At 42.9% G+C, this 18,043-nt stretch overlaps 1 protein-coding gene across 1 annotated transcript; it reads right to left on the bottom strand.

The window, feature by feature from the left end:
* Positions 1-1,562: 1,562 nt before the first annotated feature.
* Positions 1,563-16,130, bottom strand: LOC126176206 (trypsin delta-like). The gene is made up of 2 exons (XM_049923350.1): positions 15,726-16,130; positions 1,563-1,661 (listed from the first exon to the last, which is right to left on the bottom strand). Exons 1-2 carry the CDS (start codon positions 16,128-16,130, stop codon positions 1,563-1,565), a joined length of 504 nt encoding a protein of 167 aa, XP_049779307.1.
* Between the last annotated feature and the right edge of the window lie 1,913 nt (positions 16,131-18,043).

Genomic DNA, 18,043 nt, shown 5'->3' on the forward strand with positions numbered 1-18,043 from the left:
GGAGTCTCGCGCATATGTAGGATTGTTATATCAAGTCCCATGTAAATGTTTTAAAAAATCTCTTAATAATAATCTTTCTCATAAAAAGTTACTTTTGACAGTAAATCATTTCAATTTAAAGAATTTACTAATGTCTCCAATCCTTGGTCATCCCGATTATTGCAAATAAAAATCAGTTGTTCTTTTTATACATGGAAAATCTATAGGCCAGCATTGCACTGAGCTGTGCCAGTAAAATTTCTTATAGGAGCAGATATATACGCGTTATCCGGCTACTTCATTGAGGTAAGAATTTTCAATTTATTCAGTATGATCTTTCAGGGCCGTGACACAGCACTGCTGACGTCCAAAATTTACCAGCTTCAATTCACAGTCAATTATTGAAAGGTTATAAGTGACCCACAATTTTTTATTGAGAGATTAGTCATATTTTATTACTGATAGGTTACGCAATTTATTTATTGGGAGGTTACGCTAAATGTCAATGTTATAGTTATATTTTTTACTGTTGGGATGTTATTACATAAAAATCTTTGGGAGGTTACAACCATTACCACAAACAATATGTCAACAGTGAGTAATTATGTCGTATAAGAAGTGCAATCGATTTATGCCACCTACATAAGTTCATATGGTAAACATTTTAATTATCTTTGTATGAGCGTTGTGCCACTATCCTTGTTATTATTAGAGATAATACTAATCTAATGACGTGCATATTTGTTTGTACAAGAACCCAGCACATATACAGGGTGTTACAAAAAGGTACGGCCAAACTTTCAGGAAACATTCCTCACACACAAAGAAAGGTTAGAATGCTGCCTCGGGCTTGGATGTGTGTGATGTCCTTAGGTTAGTTAGGTTTAAGTAGTTCTAAGTCTAGGGGACTGATGACCTCAGATGTTAAGTCCCATAGTGGTTAGATCCATTTGACCCATATAGTATATTCCACGTTCCAGTAAAAGTTATTATTTACACAAGTAATGAGTGATTATTCTGGTTCGGGTAGACGGCAGTGCAAGTCCACTGAAAATCATGTATTTAAGGTGTTGCACATTAACTATCAATATTATTTAAATCAGAACTCCTTATGGCATCTACAATTACGATGAAACTGGTTTTGGCTCTGTAATATGTGTCTGTGTCTCTTTGACAACATACTTACAGAAGCAAAATTTGTCAAATGAGCATAGAGGTGGGCTATATAAACATTGGCTATGCCAAAATAAGGTACACACAAAAGAATAAAAGTCATCAGATTCCTAGGAAAGTAAAAATACATGATTAAATTATGGCAGAACTCTCTGTTTCCACCTATTATGAGAAAAGTTGATATCTGTCACATCGTTATTATGACTTGCCCAGTTCCACGCATAAAAACCATTGTGTGATACTGGAACATGAACATATGAAGAGGGGCAGGGATTGATGGGAGGACGGAGGGGGGGGGGGGGACGGTTGGGCACAATTGTCGTCGTTCGTCATCAGGTGCGCTCCTCGAATTTAGTCATCTCTGGCGTGTGATCATAGATGAATAATCCTTCCTTAATGGCAAAAGCTCATTAAGAAGTTCCTGTAGAGATGAGAAAGATCGTTTGTCTGGGTTTGGGGATGGGTTCTCTGTCGAAGACGGGAGATGCGGACAGCAGCTGCTGCGGGTCCTGGTTAAGATACAACAACCTTTAACTGGTTCTTTACTAATTCGTACTATTGAGACGTTCTTCTGATAGTGCTTTATTCTCTGGCGCGATCCGGAGTTCCCTCGTAATATTCCGACGACGTAGCTACGGCCGTTGACGAATGGCGGGGTTGGTTGCACGAGTTTCTCGGGAGGCAGAGCACTGCGCTGCCGTCCCCGGTGTGCGAGGTGAGTCGAGACTGCAGGATGAGACAGCTGTACGGTCACAGGCGGCCACCCGGTCTCCTCTAATGCGGAAGTCACGTAGTTCCAGTGGCACGTGTTGGCGGCGAAGTCTGGACTGACGGTGAGGAGCAGGGTTGGGCGCAAGGCGCAGAGTTACGTACTCGGGCAGGGCCGACAGGCAGAGGTCCATCCTTCGCCTTCGCGGTCCAATGGCGGGAAAGACCACAGCGAGGATTGCCGGCTGACACGTGGCAGGTGCCAGGTGTGGTCGTGCCATGCCCAAACGTGACGTACTTGACTGGCCAGAGTTTAAATGCTGGTTACCGGCGCTGAATTCGCGGAAGTGCTGCATTTGTGGACTACTGCGAACCATCCGGCACAGGACAATGACCGGGATCTGAGGTAACCGTCGACAACACGGACTTCAGTCAACCATCACAGGACGGTCACACAGAATTGTAGCTGTTGCTGAGGGATGCCGATCTAGCGGAAGTGACGCTCGGCTGCAGCCGATGTCCGTGGCTTGTGGCCTGATTTCAGAGCTTGTGGTCCGACGAGACAGCAACTGATCTCGCAGTTCAGTGACCAGCACCTGATGTCTGGCTGCGGCGTCGTTGCAGTTTTGGCCTCTGAATTTTGCTCCAAGTTCTCCAGTTCTGCTATAGTTTTGTCCCACTACAATCTTCTCCCCTCTGCGAAGAAAATTCGCCCTCGCAATTTACTGATTTAAAAACACAAGATAATTCACACATTTTCACTTCTTATTTGTTTCTCGTCTCACGGTATAATATAGTGCATTATTTCTCTGCCTTCACTAGCAAGTACCTACGCTTCCTCAAAACCACCGACTTTATGTGTTCTCATTTGCACATAGGTTAACTAGTTCACTTCCAGTCCTATTAGCAGATGCCTCATTCCTCTCGTGGGGAGGGGGTAATGAGACTCAGGAAGGGATTCTAATCTTCTTAATTTCTGCATGATAATTCGTATCTCCCATATTCGCCTATTAGTTATATCACATGCAACTATAAAAAAGGTACACAAAAAATATGTCCCGTTGTGCGGCGCAAACACTAAAAAAACCACACGCTTCATGACCTATACACTTCTCTTTCCGTTAAGCCATACTGTTACTTTATCACGGGGACCTAGCAAGTAACGTGATCTAGCCCAGGTAGAACAGAATGATTTGTGCACTGCCCTATTGCCTAGCGATACTGGCGTGTGTGAAACTGTGGTTTCCTCGCATTAGGTGATCTATGGTAAAGTTGCTTTGGTCGCGACTTCAAGACATCGTGACTTGGGAATCTATACGAAATTATTTCCTCACAATACATCAGTAAACATACTGAACAGTCCACGATGCTTATTTCTCTAACTTCCAATTTTTGCAACAAATCTACAATACTTCAAAATAAACATAAGTATCTCCACAAACAGATACCTCTCATTCAGAGAGAAAACAAGTAATCGGTGGCCTTGCTTCAAGAGCTCTCAAATACTACTAATCCACCTACTGTCGCTCTAACAGGTGCACCTGTGCTGCGCACAGATTCAACGTTTTCCCAGCCCCACCTGTGCTGTACGACAATCCTCCAACCTCCCAGCCGCAGGCGCTATACAAACCCTACCTAGCCCCAAGTGTGTGACACAATTAAAAATCCCTGTAATTCCTTTTCATCAATATCTCTTCCAACATCAGATAGATTGTTCCGCCATGTCACTTCTTTCTCTTGGTCGGTTATTGATGGTTTTATCTATCAGGACCATTGCTTCTCGAAGGACCAGGACGGGTTCGACACTCGACCCCTTACCGAAGACCACAGCGGCATCTAACTTCGATATTACGGGAAAAAGTAGGGAAGGGTCAAACCAAAGGATGTAGGGAATCCATGAATGGAAGTAAAATGTCTTGTGCTACTACTTACGAATATTGCTATCCAAAATTTTTGTAATCTGTCTTTCACCTGTTGTCTTCCACCTACTGACTTCCCTTTTCCATTCGGAAAGCTGCTGTTATGAAACCATAGCGCTGTTTGCTGTCTTTCAGGTTGTGCATCCTCATGCCCATCTTCAACAGTCCATCTGACAACAATGTAAACTCTGGCTATGCGTGGGCTGGACAGCAGCTGCAGCGGACCCTGGTGAAGATACAATACTTATTTATTAGGTTCTTCACTAATTCATATGCAGACATTCTTCTGAATGTACTCCGTTCTCTGTCGGAGTCCAAATTTCACTCCTAAAATTATGTCGGAGAAGCTACAGACGCTGACGTATGGGAGGCGGTGTGCATGCATTTCTCGTGTGACAGAGAGCTACGCCGGCGTAACCCGTAAGACCGGCGAACTGTGTCGCTAGGATGCGGTCGTGCTGCAATCACGGGTGGTCACCTGGTCATCCCTAATGCGGAAGGTTCCAGTGGCACGGTGAAGAATGGGAAAGGTAGGGGTAAGCTACAGCTAAGAAAATAAAAGAGCAGATAGGGTAACAGTTGGTGCATCTTCCTGTAATAAATCAAACGGTTACCATGACACAGGAGCGTCATAAGCAACAGGAAAAGAAGGCGAAAGAAGTGGAACGGTGTATAATTAGAAGGCTGAGTAGGAAAAATTGAAGAATCTACTTTTACAGGTCACCTGCTCATAGAAAACAGAAATATTATCCATGAAGAAAACAAAATGTGTGTGCAGAAGCGGAGGTTGCAGCCCTGGCTCCAGTAGTTGAGACTCAGGAAGTACAGTTGCTACTGGGATTTAAAGAGAAACAGGAGCGATTAATAAGAAATAGCAGAGACAAGTAGAGCAACCATTAACAAAATTGTAAAATGACTTGAAATTATGGGAGACAGGCGCAGCAACTACAAGCAGTAATATACAGTGGACCAACAACTGTATGTCACTTTGAAGAGCTATTAAGAATGGCAGTATCAAAGGCTATAAAGAATGGTCGTATTAAAGCCACACGGGTCTAGTGAAGCACTTGGAGTGGAGTAATTTAGCCAGGCGAAGAGATGTGGGGCTCGAGCCATTTGATTAGAAGCACTACATATCAGTGCGTAAATACCATGTACTTAAGGAGAACATGAACATGCTCCACCCCAAGGCTTGGATTGAACTTTAAGAAATGATTCGTTTCCATCATCTGTTCAAAGAATTTTAATAGAATCCACATTCTTAACGCTTGAAAGTCATGTACCATGGTAACCACATTTTCAAATCATGCTCACTTCTGTCTGGACTTGTAGTTGGCCAATATCACCTACCTGAACTCGTGATGTGACACGCATTATAGTGCTACCACCCTCATCTTGACACCAGTAATTTAAATCCGCCGTCATACATGTAGATGCAAAAACTTGAATATGTCGTCAGTTTATATTAGGGAGAAACTGCTGTGAAGATGATGTTGGTAGCAGTAAAATGCGTGTCACATCAGGTGTTCAGGTAGGTAATATTTGACAACTGCTAGTCCAAACAAAAGTGAGCATGATTTAAAAATGAGGTTACCATGTTACATGAATTTCAAGCGTCAGGAATCTGGATTCTGGTAAAACTTGTTAAAGATATGATGAAAAAGAATTATTTCTTAGAAGTACTGTATAATTCAAAAGAGTTGGTTACGTTTTGTTTCCGAAGACTACTCTGGTACTACTAACATATTCTGATTGGAAATTCAGTGATGATGGAGACGAATTTAAGGACCTTCCTCTGGAAATGGAATTTAGACATTGAGGCAACCACTGAACGAATCAGGCAGTGGCTCAGAATCACAACTTTACTGGAAGACAATAACCACAGCACGAGCAGATAAGTAGTTGGTCACGTGTCAATGGTGGTAGACCTTTCAGGCCTTATTAACAGAACTATGAACGAAGGAATAATTCGGAGGGCCAACGAACGAATCGTCACAATGGCTACGTCAATAACAGGTAAACAGTTTATAGACAGGAGATGAATGATCAGGTGCTCTCTAGACAATTTGCGGAAATTATTCAGTTATGAGAACGTGATCTGCTTACGAATCTGATTGTGGGTCTTTTATTGCAACAATGACTTGAGAATTCACTAGCATTAGAGATATGAGGACCACGAACAAACTGAGACCAGAAGGTATAAATTATAATGCTACTGAAGATTTATGCGAATTACTGTTAGAGGAGAAAGAGACTACCTATATGCAAAATATACATCCCCTAGTAATTTTTTTAGTTAGTGAAACCGATTTTAGAGCCCTTCTCGACAATGCAGCCAAATTCAGGCGATATCTAATCCTGTATTTCAACGACTTATGGAAGTTAGCGAATGGTCAGTACTAAGTTCATACAAGACGAAAGTAAAATATGCATTAACAATGCTGTTCGAGTTATTGTATCAAGTCGTATTTCCTTATTGTACCGAAATTCTCCATATCAGTGTTTTTAGGAATGTCTTTTATGGAGATATATCATGAAGTGATAGACCTAGGCAGACACAATAATATTTTACAGAAGGACGCATGGGTTTTGAAGAGCATGCAGTATGAGAACCACTACCACAGAACTGTATCAAATTGTGTTGACTTTGAGGATCAAGCAACTGGGCACAGAAGAGGACAACATGAGGAGGAAGAGCGATTTCGCGCAAACAGAAGACGAAATTAGCTGTCTCTTTAGTAATGAAGTTGAGAGAGGAGCGTCGTCGTAAATTAACGGGCACAGCACTAGTGTTATATATGGAGACAGATGATATGGACATGCAATGCTGCAAATAATCTTCACATCCGGAGCCCGATTTCCAGCGTCCACATATGCTGAGTAATTTAGAATTTTCACTGTTTACCTCTGCATATGCACAGTGTACCAGTACTCCTCATGCCACCATACAACATCGATATTTTCACATTGAAGCTCTTAAGTTGAAGAAACATGGCGCAGAAAATAATATTACAAACTATTTAGCGCGAGTCTCAAACACGTCGGCCACTTCGGCCTGCGCGCTTGAGTCACAGTAGTACGCCGATCGTCGATAGTCGTCCAGTTACCTGTGGAGAAGTTATTGCAACTCTAATAAATGGTAGGATGAAAGGCAGATTTACTATCGCTGAATTATCCGATATTCATTTAATTTATGGCGAGGCAAAAGGTGTTGCGAAGGCAGCTATACGAATATCTCGAGAATGATTCCCACACCGAAGATTTCCTACACGACTGACATTTCTTGCTGTTCACCAAAGGTCTATATCACTATAATTCTCAGCTTTTACATTTCATTCTGTATGCGAAACGTATTGTCTGTTCTGATATGTTTTTCTTTTTCTTTATTGTGATTGCATTCTCCTGCCCCATATGGGCAGCACAATGCGCCGCTCTTCAGCCGAGTGACACGACAACTAAAACAAGAATAAAATAATACATACATAAGGAGATAGAAAGGGGAACATAAAACAGAGTAAGGGGAGAAAATGGAGGTAAAAAGACATGGACATGTAGACGTTCATGGGGGACAGTTAAAAAAAGTCACCAGAAAGTTAAAAAACACAGTTGGCGAGTCTTAAAACACAGAGAAGACACTGGATGCTCATGCACAGGTTAAAAGTTGGCCACAGTATTAAAAACACTCCGAAACAACACACTTAAAACCCACTTGGAGCACACACGACGAAGAATAAAACTACCAGGTGGGACCTGCCGAGGGAAAGGTCAGAGAGGATGGACAAGGAGGGGAGAGCATGGGGCAGGTGGGGAAGCGGCGGGATGAAGAGAGGAGGGGCAACCGTGGGTTCACGAAGAGGCAGGAGAGACATGAGGTGTGAGAGGAAAAGGGAAGACAGGGCAGGAGGGAGCGCAGAGACACTGAAAGAAGGCACAAGAGATGGAGGGGGAGTAGGAGGGGAAATCCGTTCTGATATGCTTTCATTTTATTATTAAATAAATCATGACAGGATACAACTTACGAGCACGTATCTTATTTGCATAGGTTGTGAGACAGTGGCTCTTTACTACCCTGCGCAGAAGGCAGAGGCCCACAACGCTAAGAAAGTACACTGGCAACTGAGGAACATTTGTGGATCGCATTTACGAAGAACCTACTGAGAGTTCTATAGATATCGCCCTCCTAGTGGGTATATCGCACACTGTCGTTCATCGGACTTTGAGAGAGGAATCTTTATGCCCTTGCATCATTCAACGCGTACAAGCCTTGGAAGAGCAGGATATCCTTCCTTGACGAGAATTCTCAGAGTGGTGTTTGGTACAAAGCGCGCAGCGTGATTTAAACAAAATACTCTTCACAGATGGAGCATGTTGCTCTCGCAACGGAATAACCAATTTGGATAACACGCACGTGGAGTCTACACATTCCACGCCAATTGACAGCACATATATTCAGTGCCACTTTTGCGTAAACGTATGGAAAGGTTCAGTTGATGATTACATCGCTAGGCTTTATGTTTACCTACGGGATTGACTGGTAACAATTAGCGAACCTTTCTGGAGGAAACATTGCTACCAATTTTGTAGAATATATTCCGTTAGCCGTACGTCATAACGATGGTATTCCACCCCACATTGGTCGCGAGTACGAAGATTTCTGACTACACGATTGCCAGGACGATGGATAAGACGTTTTGGTCCACGTTGATGGCCAGCATGCAGTCATGATTTACTTTTGGGGCCATATGAAAGAACATGTTTATGCTCAGCAAGTAAATAACGTGGACGTACTTCCGCGGAGGATGTTCGATGCTGCCTGTACCAAAAGAACAAATTTGCAAGTGTGTGACGATAATGACGAAGCTGGATTCGCCGTAACAAAGCACTTGTCGAATCTAATGCTGGGCGGTTTGAACACTTATTGTAATATTCGTGTAACAGGTAACGAAGTAACGTTGGTTTCATTTTCGTTATAATAATCTGAGTTTAGTTTTCGTTAAGCTATTATTGTAAACAGAGGAAACAACTGATTGTAATTAATGCACAACAAATTATGTTCGTGGTTCAAAAATGGTTCAAATGGCTCTGAGCTCTATGGGACTTAACATCCAAGTTCATCAGTCCCCTAGACTGAGAAATACTTAAACCTATTTAACATAAGGACACCACACACATCCATGCCCGTAGCAGCAGGTCCGCCGCTCGTGGTCTCGCGGTAGCGTTCTCGCTTCCCGAGCACGGGGTCCCGGGTTCGATTCCCGGCGGGGTCAGGGATTTTCACCTGCCTCGGGATGACTGGGTGTTTGTGTTGTCCTCATCATTTCATCATCATCCAGGAAAGTGGCGAAATTGGACTGAGCAAAGGTTGGGAAATTGTACGGGCGCTGATAACCACGCAGTTGAGCGCCCCACAAACCAAACATCATCATCCGTAGCAGCAGCGCGGTTCCGGACTGAAGTGCCTAGAACCGCTCGGCCACAGCGGCCGGTTGTGTACGTGGTAATTGGCTGATTTTGTACTAAGGCAAACACAGTTTATTTGATGTTAATTTTTCTTTACTACCACGATCTTCGTTGTGATAATGTTGTGAGAGAGAAGTCCTCTGGTTCTACTTAATTCATTGCTTACGTAAAACGAATTACACATTCTTAACAACCCAGTGACTCTTTGAATTACCTGTTTCGGTAGCACCTGACCGACCCTCTGCACCGCGTCGCTGTACACGTCCCATGTTTACATCGCTCTCGTTCATCCGTTGCCTTTCGCTGACCGCCGCGTCGATGTCGGTAACAGACAAGCAAGGTCGTGTAACGGCAGTTGACAATGTGAACAGAAATGCGACTATTATCTATCCTACAAATATCTGTCTTTTGAGGAATGCGAACATAAATAACATGATACAACGATTTTTCATTAGACTCTTTTGTGAAGCACATCGAGATGTCCTGTCTGTATAATTTTGACAGCTTATACCTCTTACACTATGTATTTTAACCAATAAAGTATTCACTAAAAGTAATTCGTATTGTCCTACAGAGGAATGTAAATGAATATATCACATTTCATTTGGTCCCTCATTCGAATATTGTCAGTGTAGAAAAATGTTAAGGTCTAGCATGGATACGGAATAGAAGTAATCACCTCAGAATAAAATTTTAAACAAAAGAAAATTGATTCCTAGGTGGAACACGCTAATAGTAACAAAAATAAAATCAGTGACGAAAAGAAGAAATAGAAAGAGGTATCATTTGGTTAGTAGCATGCAGTGCGCAGATCCAACCAAATTAATACTTTAATACCCCATTATATGAAATATCCAGATACACATGTTGTGACTTGAACTTTTTTATCATTTCCCTGCACTCGCGGGCACTCTGATTTTTGTAATAGAACCTAACTGACACTCTATAAACATGTCACATCAACTCGAAAATGCCGTCGTCGCACAGCTCCATGTGAGTTCGTTGATTAACTAACTACCACCTTTTTGACGAGTGTGCAGGTAGTACACGCAATGTGGTCCAGTTTTTCGCCGTTGCTCGCAGGATGGACTAGAGAGCCACTACTTAGTTTCGATGATGACATTTTTGGTATGTTTGCTATAATGTCCCAGTAGAGACATCAAAATGAAATAAGTTGTGTTCTAGACTTCGTTACTCAGACAGCTAAGCGATTAGCAAACACCATGTTGACTTCATCGGCTTCCCAGTACACATGCACGGCGCAGAAACTAAGTACTTCTCATCTTATCTTAATCGAAGCACAAGGTCTCAATTATCTAATATCTTATCCAACAAAAGAGATTTTTCGCAGCGTTTGCTGCTGCCGTCTACATCTCAAACAAGTGCTCTTTGCACACAGCTAAATCCCTATTGCTTTTAAGATAAAAATGATGCATTACATTCAATCACCTTCATAAACTTCCCCAAAAAGTGCGCAGTGTTCTCTATGTAACAAAATCAAGAAAATGCGATTAGTGAAGTTAATTTTTGATTAACGTTACCCAGATATGCTGGTTGAACTACTGGATAAGACGACGATTGCAAATCCCGTGTGGTATGACAGTGCGATGTTGATCCACCGACAATCGCAAGCACATTCATGGTGGGTGGGATTACTTGTACAGGTTTTGGTATGTTTAAACAAGAGTTCAGAAACTTCTTTCTAAGTTTGCAGTAAGTCTTTTTACTCAGAGACTAAAAAATAACCATAACTAGTGTACCAGTCTTTATTGTTCTCTTTAGCGCCACTCTGATAATTTTTAATATGTAACAAAATTAAAATTTTCCACTAGATTCCTGTTAAAACACAGTTAATAAATGACCAAATGTCAAGAAGATTTGTCTTTACGTGCGTATATCTATGGATGTTGATCTGTAGATAGTAGGAAGGCAAACTCGACTCACATTCAGAAGTGCGGCTATTCAGATCCGCGTCCGCCCTTTCACACTTCAACTCTCCGCGATTTCTTTATTATCGTTTCAGGTTAACGCTGTGACACGTTATTCGAAGGGGAACATCCAATTTTAATCTCAGTCTTTTACTAATTCAGCGTTTATTCCATCTCTAATGAATTTCTAGATGACTGGGCGATAAACTCTAATCATCCTCCCGCCCATAATCCATTACGTGACTTCAACTGATTTATTTTGAAGTTGGTAGGCAACTCTGCAACACTGTCGCCACACTCCCTTTCACGGGTACTGAGGTTCTGCACGATTCCATCAATCTGGCAAACCGTTCCGGACTTTCAATTCGATAGTGGGTTTCCCCCAATAAATACCAATATTAAGGTGTACAGAATCTACCTCCGACATTCCGGTTTCCATCCAGTAGATGTGGTTTTTCTTTCTTAATTTGTCGTATTAAATGGATCCCGTAAAATATTGTTGCTGAGTGTATGTTGATATAGTGTCTGCTATTGTTGTAAAAACACTGCCGGAAAAAAATAGTTGCACCTGGAAAGACGACGTCGATTTTGTTGCGATGACGGCATATTCCACCCAGGAGATAGCATATGGATTGATAATGACTTTAACATATTCCGCCAACACATAGCGAAATGGCGTAGCTACCAGCGCGCCATTTTTATCTACCCTTTAATAGGAATTGCTCACATCCAAAAGGCTCAGCGTGGCGCAAAGGTGTGAAGCAAGGTGGCCACGATGCCATGGAGACTAACTAGTGCTACCTACAGCCAAGTGAGCGAGGCCAGAAAGGGGTCAAACTGTGGCCTAACGGAAAAATATGTTCAGATGTGTGTGAAATCTTATGGGGCTTAACTGCTAAGTTCATCAGTCTCTAAGATTACACACTACTTAACCTAAACTGTCCTAAGGACAAACACACACACCCATGCCCGAGGGAGGACTGGAACCTCTGCCGAGACCAGCCGCACAGTCTATGACTGCAGCGCCTAAGACCTCTCGGCTAATCCCGAGCGGCTGTGGCCTTACGAGTGGCGGATGGTCCTTTCTGGGTACTGCCCTACAAGTCGAACTTGCTGCGTCAGTTGTGCAACGATGCAGGTATCGGTGATCATGTGAACACCCTCACAACCGTAGACGAGGATCTGGGATTCCTCGCTGCACTGACACCCACCTGGATCGTCACATTGTAACGGCATAGGACATCTTCCAGAGCACACATAAGAGGGCTTGTGGGCCCAAATGTGTCAACTCGAACTGTTGCCAACCAGTTATTAGCTGTGCGATTATGGGCAAGATCACCTTTAGCCCGTCTTCCATTCACGTCGACGTGCACGGCTTTACTGGTCCCGCCAGAGCATCACCTGGGACAAGGGATGGTGCACCATGATCTTCCACTATGAAAGCAGATTCTGCCTGCACGCAAGTGATGGTCGTTCGCGCGTACGGCGTAGACCTGGTGAGCACTGTCCCGTAGAGTGCTATCCTTCAAGACAAACTGGCTCCATTCCAGTCCTTAAGGTCTGGGATACGATAAGCTACAGTCATCGTACACTTTTGGTGTTTCTGGAAGGGTCGCTAAGCAGTGGTCGATAAGTACAGGACGTTGTTAGACCAAATCTTTTCCGTTCTTGCAGCAGGAAGGTGGTAAGTTGTTCCAACGGGATAATGCACGTCCACAGACTGCCCGTGAAAGTCGTCATGGTCTGCAAAATGTGCAGCAGCTTCTCTGGTCGGCACGTATGGGATATGATGGGACGAGAATTGACTCGTGCAACTTTCTACTCTTACAGAACTACGTGAACAGGTCGAACAGGCACGACATAACGTATGGCAGGAGGGTATTCGCCGTCTGGGCAATCGACTGGATGCCAGAGTCAGCACCTGCATTGCCACCCATGGACGGTGCACCACGTACTGTTATGGCTGTTATGCATGCTTCAATGCTAGTCACCTAAGCACCGCTTGTGCCATTGATCTGTAAATGTAATCATTTCATGTAGTCCATATGAAAGATTGCAAAAATAAATCTTGACTTAATTGGAAACATTTAAAACGTGTGGTAATTTGTTTTTATCCGGCAGAGAATTTATGTTGTATTACTCTTAACACCCGTGTGGCTCGCTGATAATCGTGTAGGTTTATCATTAGATGATCTCATTTATACTACATCACATGGAAATTGTTTGAAGATTTTCGTGAGTTTTGTAATGGCTTGATCGCTTACACAATCAGATGAACCGAGAGAACTGGCACAGTAGACAGCACGTTGGGCTCACACTCAGGAGAAAGGCACACTAAATCCTCGTGCAGCCATCAAAATTTGGTTCCTCGTGGTTTCTCTATATCCATTCCGACATATACTGTGGTGGTGGCTTTCACAAAGATACAGCGGAAATGCTCCTCCGATCCGTGGTTATGTTTCGTCTCTAATAACGTCGTCATCTTCGGGAGTTACTTGGTGTTCATACGGCGTGTTATGGGAGGTCGCCTAACATTGTGTCCGCAACGGAGGCATCAAGCCTAGGAGATCGATAACGTTGAATAATATCTCATTAAATGAATATAACTGGAGACAGTAAAATTATTTACTTTCAAACAACAGCAAAATGCAAAATTATAAAGTCAGTACAGAATATTAAATCCTACCCTTCACCTGGCTTTGAGATTGGGCGAACATCTGTGAATTCCCTTAAAACAGCGAACCGGTTTGTTACACGGACACGCTAATTTGGGTGATACTGATTAGCCCCATGAAACAGAGGACCTCCACCCTGACTGGCACTGACAGTCAAGAGCTCAGAGAACAACCAAAGGGAACTCAACATATTTAGTGTAAGTGCTTCACTGTCTGCCGAGCAGTGGCGGATATATCACAGATTACAGCGCTGTGAGGAGTTGTACTGCAACATCTGCTCGGTGCTGTTGGTCTCTGTGCAGATGATATGCGTTGCATATCTATAAATTCCGTCTACACACAGGACGTATTATACCATCTGCAAACTCCTGCAGCTGAGAGTACTTCAGTATTACACGCTTCAAAGTCAAGAATCCTGTTTGCTCGTAATCGAGGAACAGAAACTCAAGTATTCGTTCATGCAGAAGTACTTCAGTATGCCTCAGACTCCACAGAGGAGCAAAGAATCGTCACTCTGCATACTCCTAGTGGCGAAATGGGAAATTCGCAAACTCTACCAGTCGGATTTTTCATTAGTACTACCTTCAGCAAAATCTCTAAGTCACCTCCCGCACAATGTATCCTCTTTTCACACCCAAAGGAGAGACCCTTTTCATGCCATTCGAAGGTTTGCAGCAAGGTTCACGGCGTCTGCGTGTGTGCTCCCTGCGACGAATCCCTGCACCCATTACAAGTGCCTCCCACTAAAATATGTCATGAATCTGCCAGACAATTGCCTGCATTTCATACTCCGTTTAGAAAACGATTCTAGAACCTCTAAAACTCCTCCTACGACTAAGGACTCTGCGAACCAAATTCATTGCGTTGCTTTTTGGTGGGGACTCCCACGAGAATATACGTAAAGGGTCAACTCACGTCCACTGTTCGTTAACCCAGCACATTCATTCGTACTAAAATGTTGCCTACTTCCATTGTAAGATGCAATCGCGCTTCATCCCTAGCTTCACGCACATTCCTGTTTTCAACGATATTTAGCGCCAGACTACAGCTCACATTCGCTCACCTGCCTCACCACAGCTAGGACGCCATCAGCACTTTAAAGTCGCTGCCTCTTTAGAGAAGTACATCATACCATTCGGTCAAGCACACGGCGTCTTTCCTAAAGTCCTCTCTGCTGATCATCTCTCTCACAGGAACATGTAACGGTAACTGCTCCCTGTTGCCAGTGTCCACCTTAAATTAATTCTCTGGCATTCAACATAACAGAACCTGTTGGTACGTGGTGGTTCCCAGAATTAACCGAAGACAGTTTATGAATCGAAAATTATGATCTCACTTCGAAAAAAAATTTAGAAGCGAACTGTTATAACATTGAATGATTGGAGGCAAAATCTCGCTGCCTTACACCTTCATCCGAAAAAACAGCAGAACATTTGGAAAATAATTACAGCTGCTGTGGAAATGAGAAAATGTGAAAAGTTTTGATTCAATTCCTAGGTGTTAATGTTTCGGTAAATTAGTGACAACATGTCTTGTAATAAAACTATCAAGAGTGAAGATATTTTTTCACTACCACTATAGTTTCCTGGATCATCTCACATAAATGTCACCATATGACACGGGAAGAAAATTTTATTAGCGATAAATACCGATTTCAAGAAGATAATTGTTAAGGGAGGGTGTGTTTTTCAGGAATGTTAAGTAACATTGATAACGGCGAAGTGTTCGTTTGTTGCCTATCGAAATCTGTAATTCATATAGAATTTAAAGCATGTGGAATAATGTACGAGAAAAAACAAAGCAAATGATGTTAGCCTACAGTTCAAAGTTAAAAACCAATTTGACATATATAGAAGTAAGTTTTTTCTGAGTACGAGTTGTACCTGAACGTTGCTGTCGAAGGAGAAGGATCCGTCAATCAGGATGACACCGATGTCGTAGTCCATGGTGTCGGTGTCGAAAGATCTGTGGTAATATGCTTCAGCAATATCGTACACAGCTCCGCCACATACTTGAGTGGATGTTCCGGCCCTGATGGACAGGACGTAGAGTGTGCTGTCTTCAAGGCAGTGCGCCGCCGTCAGCACCCACGTGGAGCTGATGATGGAGGAGCCGCACAAGTGCGAGCCCAGCCACTGCAGCGACAGCTGCCAGGGGTACTGCGAGATGTCTACGGCCTCGCCGCCCACGATGCGGCCATCGAGGCGCGGTCTGGGCAAGTGGGATCTCGTGGAGGGCGCAGCGCTGCAGAACGCCACCAGCAGGCACAGGACGACGGCTGTCTGCATGGTTCTGGCCGGCGGATGAACACAGTCCGCTATGGTCGTCTTTTATAACGGTCTTATCATGCGGCTCTCTACACTGCTGACCACTTGAAAATCTGTCACTCGCGGCCTTACAAATAGTTCAGCGACGTCGAAGTAGTACATGAATATATTACGCAATATGTTTTGATCACCAAGGTCCTCCCACATCGTTTTCTCGTGTCAGGATACCGAACAGCTACTCTGATAGATCAATAAGGGCATAGTGTGTGAGTCCCGTAACAGAGGCGAATATTTTCCCTGGGAGAGGAAGAAGTCTTAAAGCCCTTTTCTTCTTTAAGAAGAATCAGCATTTTCAAAATGAGACAGAGAAGGAAGAGATGAAGGCTACCAGCTCTAGGTCCACAACAGCTGGTGTTAACAGTATATACTTTTTCTCACTCCACAGGATATCATCCAAAGGCTTCTAATTATCTAAAGGTAAGGCTATCACTTTGATGTTCAGGAGATGAATGCAATAATTTTTCCTCATCAAACAAGGTAAATCATGATGAAACCAATATTGTTGAAACCAATAATGGTGACCCCACATTTACACGATATCCGCTCGGGTAGTTTCATTTTGGAAGGAAGAACGAGATAATCGCTAGCATGCATGTTGTGTAAACAACCATTTTGATATCCAGGAGAGCTAATTTCGGATGAAACTGGTGTGCCCTCAATTATGGAATGGAAATTAAAATCTAATTTCTCTGGAATAAAGATTTTTACATCTCTTGTCTGTAGACAATAGTTACAGCACCTGCGGTGTAAATCGAAAAACTTGTGAAAAATCAAAACGATATTAAGAAGCCACAATATTATTCTATGTAAATGATAAATACTTTATATACTCCAACTAAAGAAATCACAGTACGACTCAACACAAACACTGCTCTTCCAAGTGAAAGATTTAGACAATCGAAAGCAGGGAGCGATTACAATCTGCACCATACATAGTGCTAACAGTCTTAACCAGTCACACACTGTTTGATCCAATGAAACACAACTACAAGAAAATGGCAGGCTCATAACTTTGTAATAAACACAATTCGGAACAACTTAATTTACCTAACGGTATAAGAATCGATAGAATAACATGTTCAAACTAACCACTCTGTCAGTAGCGTAATGGACGATCAAAAAGTGTCCCAAGGCCGTAAAGTCTAGACTCGATATGCCTGTGAGCATTGAGGCAATCATCCCAACGACGGACCTGGTTGAAGATGCCCATTTGGAAAAACATCGTGTCCCCATGCCTGAAGAAGTCCGTAACTGTCTGCTGCGAACCTTCGTCCAACAGGAATCGTTGACCTTCGAGGCCATTTATTAGGGAACGAAAGCGTGATAAGCTCATGGGGAGAGATCAGAACCACAAGACGCGTGCTGGAGCGTCTCTGACATTAGTTGGCGTAACTTCTGTGATAGAACGTATGCAATATGGGGACATATACTATCAAGAAGCAGTACCATGGAACTTGGTGCACAATTCCACAGCGGTGGTTTTCGATAGACTTGCTCGACGTACAAAGTCTTAATTCTACGCTGAATTTTTACCGACGCTTATTCTTCGGCAGCCAAAAATGGAATGACAACATGTTGATCCTGTTTAGACTATTTGGTAATTGCGTCACCATAGTTAGCGTTCCAGCATTTACCGCACGCACATAGGAAAGACACTTACGTCATTTCGATCGCTTGACTATATGTTGTAGAGTTTCCCTCTGTCTATAATGAGCTCTTTATTTATAAGTTCCCCAGAGGGCGACATCCGAATGAAATTATGAAACTACGTTAGGAAGATAAGCCAGATTGATGATAAAGAAACATTTCTTTTTAACTGTGTTTCTTAAGAGTCTTCGTTCTCTGTATCCGACTTAACAAAGATTTGAAAGTAA

The sequence above is a fragment of the Schistocerca cancellata genome, chromosome 3, assembly GCF_023864275.1.
Source record: "Schistocerca cancellata isolate TAMUIC-IGC-003103 chromosome 3, iqSchCanc2.1, whole genome shotgun sequence".
Lineage (NCBI taxonomy): Eukaryota > Metazoa > Arthropoda > Insecta > Orthoptera > Acrididae > Schistocerca > Schistocerca cancellata.